The sequence below is a fragment of the Salvelinus namaycush genome, chromosome 7, assembly GCF_016432855.1.
Source record: "Salvelinus namaycush isolate Seneca chromosome 7, SaNama_1.0, whole genome shotgun sequence".
Classification (NCBI taxonomy): Eukaryota; Metazoa; Chordata; class Actinopteri; order Salmoniformes; family Salmonidae; genus Salvelinus; species Salvelinus namaycush.
This window is the reverse complement of record NC_052313.1, coordinates 12,018,415-12,044,115: the sequence shown is the minus strand read 5'-3', so window position 1 is coordinate 12,044,115 and position 25,701 is coordinate 12,018,415. Positions and strand designations below refer to the sequence as shown.

General features: G+C 45.7%; 1 protein-coding gene across 1 annotated transcript in view; it reads left to right on the top strand.

Annotated features, from left to right (window-relative positions):
• The window catches only part of LOC120050969 (brother of CDO-like), a 48,523-nt gene that overhangs the window by 19,133 nt on the left and 3,689 nt on the right, over window positions 1–25,701 (top strand). Inside the window, exons 2-11 of the mRNA XM_038997522.1 lie at window positions 8,412–8,549; window positions 8,755–9,036; window positions 17,454–17,600; window positions 21,587–21,730; window positions 21,937–22,230; window positions 23,460–24,004; window positions 24,305–24,470; window positions 24,592–24,660; window positions 25,044–25,256; window positions 25,505–25,683. Coding sequence (XP_038853450.1) covers window positions 8,429–8,549; window positions 8,755–9,036; window positions 17,454–17,600; window positions 21,587–21,730; window positions 21,937–22,230; window positions 23,460–24,004; window positions 24,305–24,470; window positions 24,592–24,660; window positions 25,044–25,256; window positions 25,505–25,683 — 2,160 coding nt within the window. The 5' untranslated portion in view covers window positions 8,412–8,428. The remainder of the gene's footprint in view (window positions 1–8,411; window positions 8,550–8,754; window positions 9,037–17,453; window positions 17,601–21,586; window positions 21,731–21,936; window positions 22,231–23,459; window positions 24,005–24,304; window positions 24,471–24,591; window positions 24,661–25,043; window positions 25,257–25,504; window positions 25,684–25,701) is intronic.

Below are 25,701 nucleotides of genomic sequence, written 5' to 3'. Positions count from 1 at the left end.
CATACACCTCTCACCATCTCATACACCCCTCACCATCTCATACACCTCTCACCATCTCATACACCCCTCACCATCTCATACACCTCTCACCATCTCATACACCCCTCACCATCTCATACATCTCTCACCATCTCATACACCTCTCACCATCTCATACACCTCTCACCATCTCATACACCTCTCACCATCTCATACACCCCTCACCATCTCATACACCTCTCACCATCTCATACACCTCTCACCATCTCATACACCCCTCACCATCTCATACACCCCTCACCATCTCATACACCTCTCACCATCTCATACACCTCTCACCATCTCATACACCCCTCACCATTTCATACACCCTTCACCATCTCATACACCTCTCACCATCTCATACACCTCTCACCATCTCATACACCCCTCACCATCTCATACACCTCTCACCATCTCATACACCTCTCACCATCTCATACACCTCTCACCATCTCATACACCTCTCACCATCTCATTCACCTCTCACCATCTCATACACCCCTCACCATCTCATACACCTCTCACCATCTCATACATCTCATACACCTCTCACCATCTCATACACCCCTCACCATCTCATATACCCCTCACCATCTCATACACCTCTCACCATCTCATACACCCCTCACCATCTCATACACCCCTCACCATCTCATACACCCCTCACCATCTCATACACCCCTCACCATCTCATACACCTCTCACCATCTCATACATCTCTCACCATCTCATACACCCCTCACCATCTCATACACCTCTCACCATCTCATACACCCCTCACCATCTCATACACCCCTCACCATCTCATACACCTCTCACCATCTCATACACCTCTCACCATCTCATACACCCCTCACCATTTCATACACCCTTCACCATCTCATACACCTCTCACCATCTCATACACCTCTCACCATCTCATACACCCCTCACCATCTCATACACCTCTCACCATCTCATACACCTCTCACCATCTCATACACCTCTCACCATCTCATTCACCTCTCACCATCTCATACACCCCTCACCATCTCATACACCTCTCACCATCTCATACATCTCATACACCTCTCACCATCTCATACACCCCTCACCATCTCATACACCCCTCACCATCTCATACACCTCTCACCATCTCATACACCCCTCACCATCTCATACACCCCTCACCATCTCATACACCCCTCACCATCTCATACACCTCTCACCATCTCATACATCTCTCACCATCTCATACACCCCTCACCATCTCATACACCTCTCACCATCTCATACTAGTACACAGCATACCGTTACATACACCAGACCTGCCAACCCTGTCCAACTTTTTAGAGTATCAGACGCGCGCGGCAAATTGGAGATTCAACTCGCTCCGTGTAGCACGCACCGAATTGGGGTTTTCTTTCCCCCGCATGCTCATGCGCACGCTGTTCGAGTCTGATCGCAATTCTAGAATTGTACCAAATCAAGTCTATAAAAGGTTGGAATACTTTCTATCTTGACAGCATTCCAAACATTAAAACAAATGATTGCATCGACACAGACTGCAAACTATGTAAAGGTGTCTATTGTATTTATTTGCAGAGCATACATAATTTCAGATTTTCTAAATTGCTAAAATCTAAAATGTAGGGCAAATGCATTTTAGAAGCATTGCCTCTATAGTTAATATCGGACACTCATTCATTCTTCATCGTGCAGTCTTCTAAACTCGACTCCATTTAATTCCAAGATGTTTATATTTATTTTTGATTATACTTTTGTAATGCTTTTTGTGACGTGGATCATAATTACTGTTAAAGTCTATCAGGTTGCGTGATCCTCGTAATGTTACGTGGAAAATACAACTAATGGAACGCAGAATTAAATGTTTTTCAGTTATTTTTCGTATTTAATTTCTTTCACTAGCAAATGCGAGTGAACTGCTGGCACTTTAGAGCCCACTGAATGTCCATCTTATGTTCTCTAACGTTAGCTTGAACCAATGTGTTTACCTTTCCACAACACACGGAGTGGAAAAGGGATTTGTCCATGTGTTAACTTACAGCTGACAGTCGGAAAACTCAGCATCACAACAAACAGGAGGGGCAGACATGAGGTAGCTACGTCTAATAATGATGTATTCATATCCAGGTCAGTTGACACAAACTCCATTCATGTCTGTGTCTTGCAGCTCGAGAATCGGGATGTTAGATTTACTCAGTGGATTTATTTTTATTAAATGTAAAAAAAAGAATAATAATAATAATATTCATTTCTGCGTACTTTTAACTCGGATCTCGTACCTGCGTACATGGACAAAGAATTGCGTAGATGGTATGCAAAATGAGTGCATGTTGGCAGGTCTGCATACACGTATATGCCCATAGTACTGATGCAACATCCAAGACTCATAAGTACTGCTCGCCATCTACATCTCTCACATAAGAGCAAACAACATACTCATACACCTATACTCACTCATACACTCCACACACATATTACATGCCCGACCTAACCCATACCCACAAGTCAGTTTATTAGGTACACCACCCCGTTCACAAAAAATGGTTTGCTCCTACAGACAGTAAGTCACGTGGCCGTGGCTCGCAATATAAAGCAGGCAGACAGGCGCCAAGGCATTCAGTTACTGTTCGATTGAACATTAGAATGGGCAAAATGAGTGACCAAATCAACTTTGAGCGTGGTATGATCGTCGGTGCCAGGTGCCCCGGTTCCAGTATCTCAGAAACTGCCGGCCTCCTGGGGTTTACCGAGAATGGAGCGACAAACCAAAAACATCCAGTCAGCGGCAGTCCTGTGGGAGAAAACAGCTTGTTTATGAGAGAGGTCGAAGGAGACAGGCGGCCCACAAACAGGCAAATAACAGCGCAGTACAACAGTGGTGTGCAGAACGGCATCTTGGAACGCACAACTTGGCGGTCCTTGTCACAGATGGGCTACTGCAGCAGACGACCACACCGGGTTCCACTCCTATCAGCTAAAAACAAGAAGAAGCGGCTCCAGTGGGCACAAGATCACCAACACTGGACAATTGAGGAATGGATAAACATTGCCTGGTCCGACGAATCCTGGTTCCTGTTGCGTCATGCTGATGGCAGAGTCAGGTGTGGCATAAGCAGCATGAATCCTGCCTGGTGTAAACGGTACAGGCTGGTGGTGGGGGAATGTTTTCCTGGCACACGTTAGGTCCCTTGATACCAATTGAGCGACGTGTTCATGCCCCGAAGAATTCAGGCTGTTCTGGAAGCAAAGGGGTGTCTGACCCGGTACTAGATGGATGTACGTAATAAACTGTCATACACAAACGACCCCAACACACCTCTGGAGCACAGACATCTGGAGCTTATAAGATACACACAGGAGTTTACAAACATACTGACATAGGGACAGATTTACCAAGCTTTGAACTGGGAGCAAAAAATGATAGTTACATATCAGGATATTTTTATTGACGATGTATCGTTTTGACAATATCGAAGTCTTATTTTTACACTGGTTGACTGTAAGTGCACCAAAACAAAGTATTTTTCTTTCATAGCTTGTTCTCCATCTTCTATTTAAATTGGGAGACAATTAGTTTTCATCACTTTTATTTCCATGACTGATTAAAACTTGTTTTCTCATGACTCTCTCTTCTCCCTCTGCTGAAGACATGGTGAGCAATATGTTTGGAACATCAAATCACAATAAAATCACAGTTTGCAATACATATAGAATCGTGAGAATCGAAATACATATCATATCGGCACGTAAGTATTGTGAGGTTCCTGGCAATTCCTAGCCCTAATTTCTTCCCGAGGTTAACTCCAGGCTATTTGCAACACACTCTTATTCTTCTGTCCTAAATCAGAGGACCTGTCTGTGTGTGTCTCTGGTCTTCATCAGCCTCCCTCTGCTCTGGGATGCGGAGGAGGAGAGAGAGGACAGGAAAGAAAAGAAGAAGGCTTCATTAGTCTCTCTCTCTCTCTCGCTGTGCCCTCTCCCTCTCTCTCTCCCACTCTATGGTCTCTCTGCTCTCTTTCTATCTCTGCTGGAATGGATGGATGGAAAAAGTTGTGTTGAGGCCAGCTTGTCACCCTGAGGCATGGTATCTGCTAAGCAAATACAGTCTATTCTGATGAATGGATCTAGAAGAGCCAGAGAGGAGGCTGCTTTTAGGGAGGGTTGATGTTGCAGAGGTACTCATGGAAGAAGAAGAGTGTTTTTAAACCGTGATGAATCATGTGAAACCGTGTGAATGTGGTTGTTAGTCTGCAGTGAAACTGTTTTTGTCTGTGTGTGTGGGTCTTACAATTTTGCTTGTGTGTTTTTTGAGGATTCGTAGCTCTCCTCATTGGGACCCACAGGTGGTTGGTTCCCTAGATGAGAGAGGGTTGTGTGTGTGTGTGTGTGTGTGTGTGTGTGTGTGTGTGTGTGTGTGTGTGTGTGTGTGTGTGTGTGTGTGTGTGTGTGTGTGTGTGTGTGTGTGTGTGTGTGTGTGTGTGTGTGTGTGTGTGTGTGTGTGAGTGAGTGAGTGAGAGAGAGAGAGAGAGAGTGCTAGAGTACATGTTCCAGTATGTTCCAGACAGAGCTCATGTGATCCAGCCCATGTAGATGGAAAGAGAGTCAGGGTTTTGGGTCAGGAGTCAGGGTTCTAGGTCAGGAGTCAGGGTTCTAGGTCAGGGGTCAGGGTTTTGAGTCAGGGTTCTAGGTCAGGAGTCCGGGTTCTAGGTCAGGAGTCAGGGTTTTGGGTCAGGAGTCAGGGTTCTAGGTCAGGAGTCAGGGTTCTAGGTCAGGAGTCAGGGTTCTGGGTGGAGAGAGAAGGGTAAGAGATGAATGGAGAATCAAAGAGTTTGTGTACATATAGGATCCTCATCTATGTCTTGATGACTTTAGTTTATACCTTATGGAACTTGTTTATTAATAGTTGACAACTATCTATTAGAATCCTGTGCCCACCAACTAAAGAAAATGGTTTCACTAAAGTGCCATTGGAATATAATGAAGTTGCTGTGTAATATTTTCCACTTTCTCTGTCCTGCTCTCCCCCTGCGTGCGTGCACACGAGTGTGTGCGTGTGTGTGAGTGTGTTTGCTCCTCGTTAGGCTCTGTCACTAAAGCCTGAAGCTTCATCAATCATTCCTTTTGCCTTGCAACGATAGGATCAGGGCCAGCTTGTGTGTGTGCTTGTGTGTGTGCTTGTGTGTTTGCTTGTGTGTGTGCTTGTGTGTGTGCTTGTGTGTTTGCTTGTGTGTGTGCTTGTGTGTGTTTGTGTGTGAGAGTGTTAATGTGTTTATGTATCCTTGCATGTATGAGTATGCAGTGTGAATGAGCCTGTGTAGTACTGTGTGTTTATGTATGAGGATGTGTGTGTTCGCATGCTAGTGTGTATGTAGGCCTGTGTGTGTGTGCGTGTGTGTGTGAGAGAGAGAGAGAGAGAGAGAGAGAGAGAGAGAGAAACAGAAGGAGAGAGAGAGAGAGAGAGAGAGAGAGAGAGAGAGAGAGAGAGAGAGAGAGAGAGAGAGAGAGAGAGAAACAGAAGGAGAGAGAGAGAGAGGTATGGGGAGAGAGAGAGAGAAACAGAAGGAGAGAGAGAGAGGGAAACAGAAGGAGAGAGAGAGAGAGAGAGAAACAGAAGGAGAGAGAGAGAGGTAGGGGGAGAGAGAGAGAGAGAGAGAGGGAAACAGAAGGAGAGAGAGAGAGAGGTAGGGAGAGAGAGAGAGAGAGGGAAACAGAAGGAGAGAGAGAGAGAGAGGTAGGGGGAGAGAGAGAGGGAAACAGAAGGAGAGAGAGAGAGAGGTAGGGGGAGAGAAAGAGAGAGGTAGGGAGAGAGAGAGAGAGAGGTTGGGAGAGAGACAGTGATATAAGGGAGTCAGAGAGAGAGAGAGAGAGGTTGGGAGAGAGAGAGAGGTAGGGAGAGAGAGGGAAACAGAAGGAGAGAGAGAGAGAGAGTGATGTTCTCTGGGAGCTGTGGACCACCCTCCTCATCCTGATGGGAAGTTGTTAGTTTAACCTGACAGGGAAGAATTTGGGAAACTTGGCAGAGCGACAAGGCTGAGTAAAGCTCCCCGCTGTGCATTAACTGTTAATAGACTGACCATTACCGGCCCCCCTCTATCATTCTCTCTTGCTCTCTGGCCTTATTTCCCCCTCTATCATTCTCTCTTGCTCTCTGGCCTTATTTCCCCCTCTATCATTCTCTCTTGCTCTCTGGCCTTATTTCTCCCTCTATCATTCTCTCTTGCTCTCTGGCCTTATTTCCCCCTCTATCATTCTCTCTTGCTCTCTGGCCTTATTTCCCCCTCTATCATTCTCTCTTGCTCTCTGGCCTTATTTCCCCCTCTATCATTCTCTCTTGCTCTCTGGCCTTATTTCCCCCTCTATCATTCTCTCTTGCTCTCTGGCCTTATTTCCCCCTCTATCATTCTCTCTTGCTCTCTGGCCTTATTTCCCCCTCTATCATTCTCTCTTGCTCTCTGGCCTTATTTCTCCCTCTATCATTCTCTCTTGCTCTCTGGCCTTATTTCCCCCTCTATCATTATCTCTTGCTCTCTGGCCTTATTTCCCCCTCTATCATTCTCTCTTGCTCTCTGGCCTTATTTCCCCCTCTATCATTATCTCTTGCTCTCTGGCCTTATTTCCCCCTCTATCATTCTCTCTTGCTCTCTGGCCTTATTTCCCCCTCTATCATTCTCTCTTGCTCTCTGGCCTTATTTCCCCCTCTATCATTCTCTCTTGCTCTCTGGCCTTATTTCCCCCTCTATCATTATCTCTTGCTCTCTGGCCTTATTTCCCCCTCTATCATTCTCTCTTGCTCTCTGGCCTTATTTCCCCCTCTATCATTCTCTCTTGCTCTCTGGCCTTATTTCCCCCTCTATCATTATCTCTTGCTCTCTGGCCTTATTTCCCCCTCTATCATTCCCTCTTGCTCTCTGGCCTTATTTCCCCCTCTATCATTATCTCTTGCTCTCTGGCCTTATTTCCCCCTCTATCATTCTCTCTTGCTCTCTGGCCTTATTTCCCCCTCTATCATCCTCTCTTGCTCTCTAATATCCATATGAGCTCACACACACGCACGCACGCACGCACGCACGCACGCACGCACGCACGCACGCACGCACACACACACACACACACACACACACACACACACACACACACACACACACACACACACACACACACACACACACACACACACACACACTGCTGCGATACTAGTATTCCCCCCTTTCCCCTCCCTGTCCTCCCTGTATTCAGTTGTTCTTTGTGTGGTGAATACAGGCTCTCTGTCCCCTTCCTGCTCCCCCATACCCTCTACCTGTATCAGTTACACCTGAGTGGGGGAGAGTCGGGTTAACCCCCGCAGAATGAGGGCGCCTCTTTGATGAAGGGGCTGAAAGGGGGATGAGTGGTGAGGGGGTCAGTCTTGGCATGGGGTCAGTTGTAGCATGGGGTCAGTTGTAGCATGGGGTCAGTTGTGGCATGGGGTCAGTTGTAGCATGGGGTCAGTTGTGGCATGGGGTCAGTTGTAGCATGGGGTCAGTTGTAGCATGGGGTCAGTGCTGCATGGGGTCAGTTGTAGCATGGGGTCAGTTGTAGCATGGGGTCAGTGCTGCATGGGGTCAGTTGTAGCATGGGGTCAGTTGTAGCATGGGGTCAGTGCTGCATGGGGTCAGTTGTAGCATGGGGTCAGTTGTAGCATGGGGTCAGTGCTGCATGGGGTCAGTTGTAGCATGGGGTCAGTTGTAGCATGGGGTCAGTACTGCATGGGGTCAGTGCTGCATGGGGTCAGTTGTAGCATGGGGTCAGTTGTAGCATGGGGTCAGTTGTAGCATGGGGTCAGTTGTAGCATGGGGTCAGTGCTGCATGGGGTCAGTTGTAGCATGGGGTCAGTTGTAGCATGGGGTCAGTTGTAGCATGGGGTCAGTTGTAGCATGGGGTCAGTGCTGCATGGGGGCTGACAGAAAAGAAAGGTTTGTGTCTGGGCTGGAGTTGTGTTTCTGAGGGCTGTGAGCAGGACCTTCACCTGGACTCTACCTTTCAGTGGGGTGTGTTTCCGCTGTGTGTGTATATGGTGTGTACATTTCTGCTGCGCGTGTGTGGGTGGTGTATGTATATGTACCTGTATGTGGAGGTTTGTTTATGGCGTTGCCATGGGATCTGCCAGTGGTTTGAGTGGTTGTTGGTTTAGTGGCAGAATAAAATAAGTTATGTGTGTGTGCGTGAGAGAGAGAATGTGTGTGTGTGAGAGTGTGTGTGTGTGTGTGTGTGTTTGCGTGTATGTGTGCCCATTTGTGATTCGGTGGATTCACACTGTTTGTTTTGAGTGTCTTAAATCTGTGTATGACCATCTGACCTCTCTCTCTTTCTCTCTCTCTTGCCCCCTCTCTCTCTCTCTCCACCAGGGCATAGTGTATGGAAGATGTCTGGAACATTAGACTGGACTCCGTGGATGAAAAAGCGACGGGCACGAGTGCTGAGTGCTCTGAGTGCAGTGCTGCTGTGCTGCCTACAGGGCGGCGCCACCGTCAATGGTGCCACTGGTGAGTAGAGCACTGGTCATTACTCATGTCACAACATCTCAACAGTGAAACAGGGATAGTTAGAGAGATACTAACATCAGAAGTAAGGATTCAATCCCATGTAGGTAGATGGAGAATAGGATAACTTCACACAGTTTAAATAGGTGTACGGCAGTGTCTCTCATCTCTCTCTCATCCCTCGTCCTCTCTCATCCCTTTCTATCAGATGAAGTACCCGTGTTCACAGAGGAGCCTCTGTCAGTGGTCCAGAAGCTAGGGGGAAGTGTGATTCTGAGGTGCAGCACCCAACCCCCCTCAGCCAACATCAGCTGGCGGCTAAACGGGCGCGAGCTGGTTGCCGGGGCTGTTGGGGACCTGGGGGTGGTACTGGAGCCTGGCACGCTGCTCATCCCCGCCCTCACCAACCTCACCCTGGGCAGGTACCAGTGTGTGGCCAGCACCAACGCAGGGGCCCTGGCCAGTGTGCCCGCCAACGTCACCGCTGCCAGTGAGTTGTTGTTCATGCATTTAAGGTTTATATAACATCCAAACACATTGACACAGAAATAAAGTATCACCCGATGTGTAGGTTTCACCACAGTGTGAGTATTTGTGCTCATTTTCAACACTCTCCCTACATTGGCTTTAAGTATATATACAAATCCTTAAGCCAAGTTATTGGAATGTGGGAAAAACACTGTTAACTCAAAGTGTCCGACTGAGCATACTATTGTACAAAAACCGGTCATAAAAAAACTCAATCTGTTTTTAAAGTGTAGCTGTTGGTTAACCAGTAGACTGTTGGCCAGGGCAGAGAAGAGGACTGTAGTGTAACTCCATCGTGTGGATGCTAAATAGACTATTAGAGAAGTTCACCAAACAGCTACCCGGACTCTCTGCCCCCCTTTGCTCTGCTACTGCTTATTATCTCAAATCAAATCACATTGTATTGGTCACATACACATGGTTAGCAGATGTTAATGGTCACATTCACATGGTTAGCAGATGTTAATGGTCACATTCAGATGTTAATGGTCACATACACATGGTTAGCAGATGTTAATGGTCACATACACATGGTTAGCAGATGTTAATGGTCACATTCAGATGTTAATGGTCACATACACATGGTTAGCAGATGTTAATGGTCACATTCACATGGTTAGCAGATGTTAATGGTCACATTCAGATGTTAATGGTCACATACACATGGTTAGCAGATGTTAATGGTCACATACACATGGTTAGCAGATGTTAATGGTCACATACACATGGTTAGCAGATGTTAATGGTCACATACACATGGTTAGCAGATGTTAATGGTCACATACACATGGTTAGCAGATGTTAATGGTCACATTCACATGGTTAGCAGATGTTAATGGTCACATACACATGGTTAGCAGATGTTAATGGTCACATTCACATGGTTAGCAGATGTTAATGGTCACATACACATGGTTAGCAGATGTTAATGGTCACATACACATGGTTAGCAGATGTTAATGGTCACATTCACATGGTTAGCAGATGTTAATGGTCACATACACATGGTTAGCAGATGTTAATGGTCACATACACATGGTTAGCAGATGTTAATGGTCACATACACATGGTTAGCAGATATTAATGGTCACATACACATGGTTAGCAGATGTTAATGGTCACATACACATGGTTAGCAGATGTTAATGGTCACATTCACATGGTTAGCAGATGTTAATGGTTAGCAGATGTTAATGGTCACATACACATGGTTAGCAGATGTTAATGGTCACATATACATGGTTAGCAGATGTCAATGGTCACATACACATGGTTAGCAGATGTTAATGGTCACATTCACATGGTTAGCAGATGTCAATGGTCACATACACATGGTTAGCAGATGTTAATGGTCACATACACATGGTTAGCAGATGTTAATGGTCACATACACATGGTTAGCAGATGTTAATGGTCACATACACATGGTTAGCAGATGTTAATGGTCACATTCACATCGTTAGCAGATGTTAATGGTCACATACACATGGTTAGCAGATGTTAATGGTCACATTCACATGGTTAGCAGATGTTAATGGTCACATACACATGGTTAGCAGATGTTAATGGTCACATACACATGGTTAGCAGATGTTAATGCGAGTGTAGCGAAATGCTTGTGCTTCTAGTTCCGACAATGCAGTAATAACCAACGAGTAATCTAACCTAACAATTCCACAACTACTACCTTATACACACAAGTGTAAAGGGATAAAGAATATGTACATAAAGATATATGAATGAGTGATGGTACAGAACGGCATAGGCAAGATGCAGTAGATGGTATAGAGTGCAGTCTATACATATGAGATGAGTAATGTAGGGTATATAAACATAAAGTGGCATAGTTTAAAGTGGCTAGTGATACATGTATTACATAAAGATGGCAAGATGCAGTAGATGATATAGAGTACAGTATATACATATACATTATATTAAGTGGCATTGTTTAAAGTGGCTAGTGATACATTTTTGATCAATTTCCATTATTAAAGTGAGCTGGAGTTGAGTCAGTATGTTGGCAGCAGCCACTCGATGTTAGTGGTGGCTGTTTAACAGTCTGATGGTCTTGAGATAGAAGCTGTTTTTCAGTCTCTCCTATTACCCCTACCTATATGTACATATCTACCTCAATTACCCCGTACCCCTGCACATCGACTCGGTACTGGTACCCTGTGTATATATCCAAATTATCATTACTCATTGTGTATTTATTCCTTGTGGTATAATTGTTCTATTATTTCTCTCTGCATTATTGGGAAGGGCCCGTAACTAAGCATTCCACTGTTGGTCCACCTGTTGTTCACGGCGCACGGGACAAATAAAACATGTGGTTTGATGGAGTAGTGAATAATAATGGTGTGTAGTGGTAGTGTGTATCACTCTCGGTGACAGAGAGGGACTGAGAGGGGGTCTGCCTGGAGAATGTGACCCTGAAGCCTGGTGGTGGGGCCTGGCCAGGGGAGGGGACTGGGGTTGTTGTGAATGGGGCCCTGCCAGGGGAGGGGACCATGGGGTCACTGTGAATGAGGCCTCCTCCCTGACTCTCAGCTCTTCTCCCCACGACACCACATTCCTGTGACGCAGGAGTTATGGTCCTGTAATTGGGGAGAGGGCTGCTTTTCTTGTGAGGGGAAGATAAGGATGTGTGTGTGTGTGTGTGTGTGTGTGTGTGTGTGTGTGTGTGTGTGTGTGTGTGTGTGTGTGTGTGTGTGTGTGTGTGTGTGTGTGTGTGTGAGAGAGAAAGAGAGAACGAGTCACAACTCCTGCAGCTCTGTCACACGCTGGGTGTGACATAAACGTCATTAATGTCTGTAACAGTAACACGCGCGCACACACACGCACGCACGCACGCACGCACGCACGCACACACACACACACACACACACACAGTGTTCCTACTGCCCCCTACCTCTGCACATAAAGATGTTGGATGCAGAGTCTGTCTTTAAATATTTAGAGGTCAGAGGCCAGCTCCACTTTATAAATACCATCAATCCTTCTAGTCCAGCATCCCACTCACACAGGGACAGCATCCCACTCACACAGGGACAGCAGCAGACATACACAGGGACAGCATCCCACTCACACAGGGACAGCATCCCACTCACACTGGGACAGCAGCAGACATACACAGGGACAGCATCCCACTCACACAGGGACAGCATCCCACTCACACAGGGACAGCATCCCACTCACACAGGGACAGCAGCAGACATACACAGGGACAGCATCCCACTCACACAGGGACAGCATCCCACTCACACTGGGACAGCAGCAGACATACACAGGGACAGCATCCCACTCACACAGGGACAGCATCCCACTCACACAGGGACAGCATCCCACTCACACAGGGACAGCATCCCACTCACACAGGGACAGCATCCCACTCACACAGGGACAGCATCCCACTCACACAGGGACAGCATCCCACTCACATAGGGACAGCATCCCACTCACACAGGGACAGCAGCACACTCACACAGGGACAGCATCCCACTCACACTGGGACAGCAGCACACTCACACTGGGACAGCAGCATACTCACACCGGGACAGCATCCTACTCACACAGGGACTGCATCCCACTCACACAGGGACAGCAGCAGACATACACACGCAAGCAGGAACATACAGACTAGCATACATGCGCAGGAGGGGTACTTACATACAGACACATGCACACAACCATTCATGTAGTTCAGCCCTTGAGCTGGTCTTGTCTATTAATGTTGTGTATTATGTCATGTTTCATGTTCTGTGTGGACCCCAGGAAGAGTATTATGTCATGTTTCATGTTCTGTGTAGACCCCAGGAAGAGTATTATGTCATGTTTCATGTTCTGTGTAGACCCCAGGAAGAGTTTTATGTCATGTTTCATGTTCTGTGTGGACCCCAGGAAGAGTATTATGTCATGTTTCATGTTCTGTGTGGACCCCAGGAAGAGTATTATGTCATGTTTCATGTTCTGTGTAGACCCCAGGAAGAGTATTATGTCATGTTTCATGTTCTGTGTGGACCCCAGGAAGAGTATTATGTCATGTTTCATGTTCTGTGTGGACCCCAGGAAGAGTATTATGTCATGTTTCATGTTCTGTGTAGACCCCAGGAAGAGTATTATGTCATGTTTCATGTTCTGTGTGGACCTCAGGAAGAGTATTATGTCATGTTTCATGTTCTGTGTGGACCTCAGGAAGAGTATTATGTCATGTTTCATGTTCTGTGTGGACCTCAGGAAGAGTATTATGTCATGTTTCATGTTCTGTGTGGACCTCAGGAAGAGTATTATGTCATGTTTCATGTTCTGTGTGGACCCCAGGAAGAGTATTATGTCATGTTTCATGTTCTGTGTAGACCCCAGGAAGAGTATTATGTCATGTTTCATGTTCTGTGTGGACCTCAGGAAGAGTATTATGTCATGTTTCATGTTCTGTGTGGACCCCAGGAAGAGTATTATGTCATGTTTCATGTTCTGTGTGGACCTCAGGAAGAGTATTATGTCATGTTTCATGTTCTGTGTGGACCTCAGGAAGAGTAGCTGCTACTATAGCAACAGCTAGTGGGGATCCTGATAAAATACTCCATACACACATACTCCATACACACACACACACACATACACACACACACACACACACACACACACACACACATACTCCATACACACACACACACACACACACACACATACACCATACACACATACACCATACACACATACTCCATACACACATATCCCATACACACACACACACACACATACACCATACACACATACTCCATACACACATACTCCACACACACACACACACACACACATACTCTATACACACACATACACATACTCCATAAACACATACTCCATACACACATACTCCATACACACATACACCATACACACATACTATATACACACATACTCCGTACACACACACACACATACTCTGTACACCATACACACATACTCCATACACACATACTATATACACACATACTCCGTACACACACACACACACATACTCCATACACACATTGTCGTGGAAATTTGCAAGATTATGTTATAATGCTTGTATTGCATTGTAATGGTTGTTTTATTCGACAGAATAGAGTATTGTATGTGTGTTCCACTGAGGATGGGCCTCTATGAGATAGCACTGCCAGAGGAGATTTACGATGTCTTTGGGTGATAAAACCTAAAGAGCATTCCAGATTGGATGAGTTGGTGTTTTTGTACTATGAAGTACCAGGAACGAGATTAGAACCTCGTCTTGGGGACCAAACTCAACGATAATTTATAGCGAATGTTATCTGGCTAAGGGATACTCCTTTCTCAAGAAAAAGTATTTCTTTGTGAACAGTTCCTAAGATCTGTGGTTCGTCATGTAAGTTGAGAGGGGTGTATCTTGGCTATAAAATATATTTGTATTTTTCTGTAGTCACTTTTCAATGGTTCATTAGAGATAGCGCATCATTGAAAGTCAAAAAGGCTATTGCAAAGCTCTTATTAAAAAATATGTAGTTTAAGTATAACTCTCCTCATTTGGTAAAGCAGAAAAATGCCACCACATTATACACCATACACACATACTACATACACACATACACACATACTCCATACACACATACTACATACACACATATTCCGTACACACATACTCCATACACACATACTACATACACACATACTCCATACACACATACTATATACACACATACTCCATACACACATACTCCGTACACACACACACATACTCCATACACACATACTCCGTACACACACACACACATACTCCATACACACATGCTCCATACACACATACACCATACACACATACTCCATACACACATACTCCGTACACACACATACTCCATACACACATTCTCCATACACACATCTTCCATACACACATACTCCATACACACACACACACACACACATACTCCATACACATATACTCCATACACACACACATATACTCCATACACACACACACACACACACCATACACACACACACACACACACACACACACACACACACACACACACACACACACACACACACACACACACACACATACCCCATACACACATACACATACACACACCATACCATACACACATACACACCATACACACACCATACACACACCATACCATACACACACACACACACACACACACACACACACACACACACACACACACACACACACACACACACACACACACACCATACACACACACACACACACACACACACACACACACACACACACACACACACACCATACACACACACACACACACACACACACACACATACATACTCCATACACACATACACACATACTCCATACACACACACACACACACACACACACACACACACACACACACACACACACACACACACACACACACACACATACTCCATACACACATACTCCGTACACACACACATACTCCATACACACATACTCCGTACACACACACATACTCCATACACACATACTCCGTACACACACACATACTCCATACACACATACTCCGTACACACACACATACTCCATACACACATACTCCGTACACACACACATACTCCACACACACACACATACAGTTATTCCTATATAGTTGTTCTACAGTTATTCATACTCTGTCACTTATACACTCTTTGTCTGTTTGTCTTTGTCTTCTTTCTTTCTGTCTCTCACCTGAGAGACACACATACAGGGTAGTTCAGTGGAAGAATGCAGGAATAGAGGTGTGGGGAGGAGGGGGTTAAAGGTATAGTTGGAGGAATTTAGTAGCGCCGGGGGGAGGAGGAGGGGGGAGTCAGGGGGTAGCTGTAAAAACAGGGCCTGATTGATTTAGCAAATGGAGCATCACAGTCTCTCTTTGAGACTCTACCCCTGTCCAGACACACACACACAGACACAGAGACACAGAGACACAGAGACACAGGGACAGACACACAACTCAGCATGACAGGTCCTGTGCGTCTCATCTCTCTTGGAATAGGGGTCGGATGGAGGTGGGTGGGGGGTGGGAGGGCAGGTGGCACCTGTCAAGGCCAACCCCTGTAGCTCCCCTCTCCTTTTAATAATTCCCCCAGAAAGCCACAAACACACACACTGCCTGCACGGGAAATAGATCAGATATGAAAAAACATCATGCATTCTCAGTCACCCAGGTGTATGCTCAGCATCTAAAGTGAATCACTATTGTGTTTATATCAGTAGATGCCTTAACTCTGGCCTTAATTAAGCTGTGTTCATCTACATTGAAGTGTAAACAACCATATCTGGTTGTCTAGTCGGTTCACTGTGTATGAGTGGCTTGGTTACTTCTGTTTTGACAAAGAGTTGAGCGGTCCAAGAATAACAACTAGCCGTGCACCTCTGAAAATAATGGAGCGCCGCCATCTTTATGAAACAGAATAAATCAAGAGAGACTGGTTGACATTTAATTAGGTGAGGGAGTTGTATTTTTGTTTCATTTCACCGCTGGACTCCCTGCCTCTAGCATACACTACAGCTCTGATCATTGTTGTTGAATGTTCCCTCTTTCCACTTCTCTATTTTTCTCTCTATTAAACTGTTTTCTTTCTCTTTCTCTCTTTTCCCCGTTCTCTCTCTCTCTCCTGCAACACTTAAATATCCTGTACTCTACTCCCCCACTCTGACATCAGCGTTCTAAAGTCTAGCAGTGCTATTTCCTCCCAATCCAAACTGGTTGTTCTTTCCCTGAAACTCTAGAGGCAGGCACCGCTCACCTCTGACCCCTGATCCAGCCCCTGCGGCCCCCTCTGAGGGGGGTGAGGGGTTACAGGTCAGCCCAGTGTCTGTGCTGTGCAGACTGTGTGTCTGCAGGACAGAGTGGGAGCACATGGCCATCCAGTAATCCCTCTCCAGTTTCCCACAGTAACCAACCACTAACCAGGCAGGCTCCTAGTCTCTGTCCCACAGTCAGCCCCCTGCTCAGCTCTGCTCTGACACACACACATGCTCTATTCATAGAAGGAGAATTAATCAAACAGTCTAGAATGGTACAGCCCAATATGGCCGCTGGACTGGTCCATTTGCACTGTTATAGAATATTTCCTTGAATTGGAATTCCCATTTTAGTAGTTCCCATCTTCCCATTTTATAGTTATTGTGTTGTCATCCTGCTCCAGATTGATGGACTACAGACTGGAGCACTTACACAGGCTGGCTGGGTTGAGGAAGCAAATGTGTGTATATTCCGCAATTGTGTTTATGGGAGAGCTTCTGTGGTGCTCTGACAGGGTTGGCTCCATGGTGGGACATGTTTATGTGTATCTGTGTGTGTTAGTGTCTCTCCTGACCTCTTTCTTGTCCTCCCTGTATCTCAGAGTTGCGTGACTTTGAACAAGACGACCAGCAGGACATTGAGGTGGATGAGGGGAACACGGCTGTGATCGTATGTCACCTCCCTGAGAGCCAGCCCAAGGCCCAGGTCCGCTACAGTGTCAAACAGGAGTGGCTCGAGACCTCCAAGGGTATGGATCGATTATTCCATTACAGGCCTATTCTCTTTCTCTGTCTAGTTTGCATTCTATCCCCCTCTCACTTCCTCCCTCTTTTTCTCTCAAGCAATCTCTCTCCTCGTACTCTACTGTAATTAATACTTTTTCTCTCTCTTTGGCATTCTCTCTCTCTTTCGCTCCCCCTCTATCTCTCGCTCTGTCCTCTCTCATTAGTATTTTCCCTCTCTCTCTCTCTTTCACTATATCTTTCCCTGGATTACTGGAATGCTGTATCTATCCTAGCTATCTGGCCCATCATTAAACTGCAGATAAGGCAATTATCTGGGTAATGTTGAAACATGGGAATACTCTGTTTATTTTGCAACCATTTATTTCTTGAGTTATTTGAGAGAAAAAGGCCCTCTCTGTGGCTGATATGTAGATGGCTGGGAGCCTTAGGAGGGGATGCGTGGCTTACAGAGAGAGAGGGAAATGAAAACCACGTTGAGGAGACACCACCATGTGGCTGGTGCTGACAGTGCACTCTGTTGTTGAAAGAGACTGCTGTAGGCCTAAATCAAATCAAATCACATTTTATTGGTCACATACACATATTTAGCAGATGTTATTGCGGGTGTAGCAAAATGCTTGTGTTCCTAGCTCCAACAGTGCAGTAGTATCTAACAATACACAACAATACACAAATCAAAAAGTAAAAGAATGGAATTAAGATATATAGAAATATTAGTATGAGCAATGTTGGAGTCCGGAGTTTAAATAAATATATATAGAGTACCAGTCAAAAGTTTGGACACCTACTTATTCAAGGATTTTATTTATTTTCATTATTTTAAACATTGTATAATAATAGCGAAGACATCAAAACTGAAATAACACATATGGAATCGTCGTAACCAAAAAAATGTTAAACAAATACAAATATATTTTATATTTGAGATTCTTCAAAGTAGCCACCCTTTGCCTTGATGACAGCTTTGTACACTCTTGGCATTCTCTCAACCAGCTTCATGATGTAGTCACCTGGAATGCATTTCAATTAACAGGTGTGCCTTGTTAAAAGGTCATTTGTGGAATTTCTTTCATTATTAATGTGTTTGAGCCAATCAGTTGTGTTGTGTGACAATGTAGGGGTGGTATACAGAAAATAGCCCTATTTGGTAAAAGACCAAGTCCATATTATGGCAAGAACAGCTCAAATAAGCAAAGAGAAACGACAGTCCATCATTACTTTAATACATGAAGGTCAGTCAACACAGACAATTTCATGAACTTTGAAAGTTTCTTGAAGTGCAGTTGCAAAAACCATCAAGCACTGTGATGAAACTGGTTCTCATGAGGACCGCCACAGGAAAGGAAGACCGAGAGTTACCTCTGCTGTAGAGGACAAGTTCATTAGAGTTACCAGCATCAGAAATTGCAGCCCAAATAAATTCTTCACAGAGTTCAAGCAACAGACACATCTCAACATCAACTGTTCAGAGGAGACTGCGTGAATCAGGCCTTCATGGTCGAATTGCTGCAAAGAAACCACTACTAAAGGACACCAATAATAAGAAGAGACTTGCTTGGTTCAAGAAACATGAGCAATGGACATTAGACCGGTGGAAATCTGTCCTTTGGTCTGATGAGTCCAAATTTGAGATTTTTGGTTCCAACCGCCGTATCTTTGTGAGACGCAGAGTAGGTGAACGGATGATCTCCACATGTGTGGTTTCCACCATGAAGCATGGAGGAGGAGGTGTGATGGTGCTTTGCTGGTGACACTGTCTGTGATTTATTTAGAATTCAAGGCACACTTAACCAGCATGGCTACCACAGCATTCTGCAGCGATACGCCATCCCATCTGGTTTGCGCTTAGTGGTATATCATTTGTTTTTCAACAGGACATTAACCCAACAGAACTCCAGGCTGTGTAAGGGCTATTTGACCAAGAAGGAGAGTGATGGAGTGCTGCGTCAGATGACCTGGCCTCCACAATCACCCGACCTCAACCCAATTCAGATGGTTTGGGATAAGTCGGACCGCAGAGTGAAGGAAAAGCAGCCAACAAGTGCTCAGCATGTGGGAACTCCTTCAAGACTGTTGGAAAAGCCAAGAGTGTGCAAAACTGTCATCAAGGCAAAGGGTTGCCTATTAGAAGAATCTCAAATATAAAATATATTTTTATTTGTTAAACACTTTTTTGGTTACTACATGATTCCATATGTGTTATTTCATAGTTTTGATGTCTTCACTATTATTCTACAATGTAGAAAATAGTAACAATAAAGAAACACCCTTGAATGGGTAGATGTTCTAAAACTTTTGACCAGTAGTGTATATATATATATATATATATATATATATATACAAAAGTATGTGGAAACCCCTTCAACTTAGTGGATTCGGCTATTTCAGCCACAACCGTTGCTGACAGGTGTATAAAGTCGAACACACTGCCATGCAATCTCCATAGACCATCATTGGCAGTAGAATGGCCCGTACTGAAGAGCTCAGTGACTTTCAATGCGGTACCGTCATAGGATGCCACCTTTCCAACAAGTCAGTTCGTCAAATTTCGGTCCTGCTAGAGCTGCCCCGGTCAACTATAAGTGATGTTATTGTGACAGCTCAGCTCAGCCGTGAAGTGGTGCGCCACACAAGCTCACAAAACAGGATCACCGCGTGCTGAAGCACCTAGCGTGCAAACATCGTCTGTCCTCGGTTGCAACACTCATTACCAAGTTCCAAACTGCCTCTGGAAGCAATGTCAGCACAAGAACTGTTCGTCAGGAGCTTCATGAAATGGGTTTCCATGGCCGAGCAGCCACACACAAGCCTAAGATCACCATGCGCAATGCCAAGTGTCGGCTGGAGTGGTGTAAAGCTCACCGCCATTGGACTCTGGAGCAGTGGAAACGCGTTCTCTGGAGTGATGAACCACGCTTCACCATCTGGCAGTCAGACAGATGAATCTGGGTTTGGCGGATGATATGAGAACGCTACCTGACCCAATGCCTAGTGCCAACTGTAAAGTTTGGTGGAGGAGGAATAATGGTATGGGGTTGTTTTTCATGGTTTGGGCTAGGCCCCTTAGTTCCAGTGAAGGGAAATGTTAACGCTACAGCATACAATGACATTCTAGATGAATCTGTGCTTCCAACTTTGTGCCCCAGTGCACAAAGTGAGGTCCATAAAGAAATGGTTTGTCGAGATCGGTGTGGAAGAACTTCACTGGCCTGCACAGAGCCCTAACCTCAACCTCATCGAAAACCTTTGGGATGAATTGGAATGCCGACTGCGAGCCAGGCCTAATCGCCCAACATCAGTGCCTGACCTCACTAATGCTCTTGTGGCTGAATGGAAGCAAGACCCTGCAGCAATGTTCCAACATCTAGTGGAAAGCCTTCAATGAAGACCGGAGGCTATTATAGCAGCAAAGGGGGGGACCAACTCCATATTAATGCCCATGATTCTGGAATGAGATGTTCGACGAGCAGGTGTCCACATACTTTTGGTCATGTAGTGTATATATGTTATGGGATGAATGGACATTGTGGACAGTATGTGGATAGAATATGTAGTGTACCTGAAGATTATGTAGGATAGAATAGTATATGTACAGCAATAGTTAAATAGGATGGCCTTGACTAGAATATAGTATATACATATGAAATGAGTAAAATAGTATGTAAACATTATTAAAATGACCAGTGTTCCATGTCTATGTACATAGGGCAGCAGCCTCTAAGGTGCAGGAATGAGTAACTGGGTGGTACCCGGCTAGTGACAGTGACTAAGTTCAGGGCTGGAGTACAGAGCCAAAACAACAAAAAATGGGTCACTGTCCCAATCCTTTTGGAGCTCACTGTATATGACTTGCCCTGTCTATGCCCAAGGATTACAGCGACAGAATTGTCTCTCGGATCAGTTGTAATTGTGTTGGCCTACCACTATCCAGTACCTACCCAGTGTAGCCTCAATGTTTAAAAAACTCCCTCTGTCTGTCTGTGAACAGGGAACTACCTGATCATGCCATCGGGGAACCTGCAGATAGCCAACGCCACTCTGGACGACGAGGGGCCTTACAAGTGTGCTGCTTACAACCCTGTCACACAGGAAGTCAAGACCTCCACCTCCACTGACCGCCTGCGCATACGCCGTGAGTCACCATGACCAAACATGACCAAACTCTCATTATGAGCATGATAAAGTGATGTGATTTGTAACATTGAAATACCTCTTAATAAGATTAGAACAAGGCCAGTCAGACTTCATTGATAAACAACCCCTCCCTCCCCTCTCTCTCTCCCTCTCTCCCTCCCTCCCCTCTCTCTCTCCCTCCCTCCCCTCTCTCCCTCCCTGTAGGTTCAACATCAGAGGCAGCCCATATCATCTACCCCCCAGTGTCTCGCTCCATCATGGTCACTAAGGGACAGCGTCTGGTCCTGGAATGTGTGGCCAGCGGCATTCCCACCCCGCAGGTCACATGGGCCAAGGACGGCCAGGACCTGCGTTTCCATAACAACACGCGCTTTCTGCTCAGCAACCTGCTGATTGACTCGGCGGGCGAGGGCGACTCAGGGACGTATGCGTGCCACGCTGACAACGGCATCGGATCGGAGAGCGCCGCTACAGTGCTGTATGACGTGCTGGTGTTTGGTGAGTTGGGCTGAACTTTGGGTTCAGTAGGATGATACTAAGATGAGGTGTTATGGAGGTTTGTCGGTTCCTGTTCCTGTTCCTCTGAAGGCCCTGTCTGATGACACGTATTACAAGTTGTGAAAGGATCTGAAACAGAGTTACTGTAGCAGTGAGGTGGGGTTAACTTGGCTTATGGAGTGGCTCCATTTGACGGGGTTTTCCGTGAGGAGAGACTTAACGATTAGACTGACTCCCGTTTGGCGAAGTGAGAGAATAGTGGGCGCTGTGTGTTTGTGTTTGTGTGAGCTTGGCAGAGCGTTGTTGGGAAACATAAAAGGGCAGGGTTGTGTTATTTAGAATGTGTGTGGAGGCAGAGCTCTCATAGCAGGACTGGATGAGTGTTTTTACACTGATTCAGTGTCAGTTTGGGCTGTGTGCTCGTCTCGTAGCAGCTGGCACTAATTAAAGTGTGAGGGCTGCTGAAGGGATAATGAATTCTGCCTCTTCATGACCAGCCAACCATCAACTGACTGGCTTGGCCTGTCTCTGCACGGCACTCACTCACTCATTCACACACACATATACATGAACACACACGCCGGCACGCACAACCATACAGACATACTTAATTAAGACTTAATCAAGCTCACTCCCACACAATCATACAGACATACTTAATTAAGACTTAATCAAGCTCACTCCCACACAATCATACAGACATACTTAATTAAGATTTAATCAAGCTCACTCCCACACAATCATACAGACATACTTAATTAAGATTTAATCAAGCTCACTCCCACACAATCATACAGACATACTTAATTAAGATTTAATCAAGCTCACTCCCACACAACCATACAGACATACTTAATTAAGATTTAATCAAGCTCACTCCCACACAACCATACAGACATACTTAATTAAGATTTAATCAAGCTCACTCCCACACAACCATACAGACATACTTAATTAAGATTTAATCAAGCTCACTCCCACACAACCATACAGACATACTTAATTAAGACTTAATCAAACTCACTCCCACACAACCATACAGACATACTTAATTAAGACTTAATCAAGCTCACTCCCACACAACCATACAGACATACTTAAGACTTAATCAAACTCACTCCCACACAACCATACAGTCACTCACAATCAGCCATTATTCAAGCATATATGCTAGACATGGCCTTACATTATACTCACAATACACAAACGAACCATCTCTGTCTCTGTAGAGCCTCCCCAGGTGACCGTAGAGCTCCAGCAACAGGAGGTGATGTGGGGAGAGAACGTACGCTTCAGCTGCCAGGCCAGGGGTAAACCCACCCCCTCTGTCGTATGGCTCCACAACGCCCGCCCCCTGGCCATGTCGCCACGCCACCGCCTGTCTGCCCGCGTGCTGCGTGTCATCAACGTGGGCCCACAGGACGATGGCCTGTACCAGTGCATGGCTGAGAACGGCGTGGGCAGCTCGCAGGCCGCTGCCAGACTGGTCACCTTGCCAACCAGTAATCCGTCACGGTCAGGGAAGCTGCCATCCAGCCTGCGTCCCCTGAGCCCAGACAAGGTGCTGTGGGAGCAGGTGCCAGTGAAGCCCGGGGCCACGGGTAGCGTGCTGACCCTGGACTGCTCTGGGCTAACTGGGCAGATCTCTGTGGCAGAGGCCCCTGTCATCCTCAGCCAGCCCAGGACCGTCAAGGCCGACTTTTATGATCTGACCTGGAAACCTCGCCACGATGGAGGCTCTGCTGTGGTGGAGTACATCGTCAAGTACAGAAAGGTACAGGCTAGTTAACTCATAAACCCACATGTACTAATACAGACACTGTTATGCTAATTCAGTGTAGATTTATATCTGTCTACAACGACATTTTAAGTTCAGGTTTTATTGTCACATCCATACGTACAGTGAAATGCTTAACTCGCATGCTCTACCCAACAGTGCAGTAATCAATATTTAAATAGTACAACTAATAAAAATGAAAGAAAATGAAATAGATATTATAAAGTTGTCTACAATGACATATGTCTTTACATGTCCTCACAAACTAACGAATGCCTCCTCTCTTCTCTCCATCAGATTGAGGACCCTCCAGGTGAGTGGACCAGCAGCTGTATATCTGGGTCTCTCCACAAGCTGACCCTGGCCAAGCTGCAGCCAGCCAGTCTGTACGAGGTGGAGATGTCTGCTAAGAACTGTGCTGGCCTGGGACAACCGGCCATGATGACCTTCAGGACAGGCAAAGGTACATTTATTTACCTATCGATTCATCTATTCATCAAAATTATTATCATAAATGCCCCCATGTTGACGCATTCCCCGGTATTTGTGTCTTTTTGCTAATACTCTTGTTTCCGTGCCAACAGGTCGTAGGGGTCCAGGGGGACAGAACGAGCCCCCTAAAACTCCTGCAGTACCATCCCCTCGCCTCTCTCGTAAGTCCCCGCCCCCCTCTCCTACTGTCCAGTATGGTTGGAACATAGATGGACCACAGTTACAACTCTTAATAGCCCTTTCAGCTGTTTCTAACATCCTGACAGAGTTGTTATTAAACTGTTTGACTAACTGTTAACCCCCTCACCTTTCTACTCTGTACTAACATGTGATCTGTCTTGATCTCTCTTTCACTTTTAACACTAAAGGATGAGCTCACAGTAAGTCTTTGTACGTTGTCTACGTTACCTGCTTGTGTCTGTGAGTGTTTTAGCTTTAGTGGTATTGAGAGTGAGTCTGTCCTTGTGTCAGTGTGGTTATGTGTGCATTAATATGGACCAATAATAGATTTGATGTCCGTTTAACTTCTATCACTTTTCCACAGCTCCTGAGGCCCCTGATAAGCCCACAATCTCCACGGCGACAGAGACGTCTGCGTACGTAACGTGGATCCCGCGCGGTAACCGTGGTTTCCCCATCCAGTCATTCCAGGTGGAGTTTAAGAAGCTGAAGGGGAAGGGAGGGGGGGAATGGGAGGTGGCTGTCACTAATATCCCCCCCCAACGACTGTCTGTGGAGATCACTGGCCTGGAGAAAGGTGAGCTTCATCATCATCATTACCATCATCATCGTTATCCCTCATGACAAATGGCCTCATCGTCATCCTCATCATTAGCATGACTGATTATCATCAACATTACTGTTTTAGTAATCATCATAATCATACCTATTTGAATAATGACTAAGTAATCAACATGGTTACCATCTGGTCACCATGTGTGGTCAGAGAAAGACAGAGGTTTGTTTGGTTATTTTAACCCGTGTGTGCTTTCTGTTTCCCTGTAGGCATGTCTTATAAGTTCCGTGTGTTGGCAGTGAATGTGATTGGCGCCAGCCCCCCCAGTGTCCCCTCTAAGGCCTACACGGTGTTGGGTGGCGGCAGGCCCAACGAACGCCCTGTAGACGGACCCTACATCACTTATAATGAAGCCATCAACGAGACCACCATCATCCTCAAATGGACAGTGAGTGGAACAGGCTGT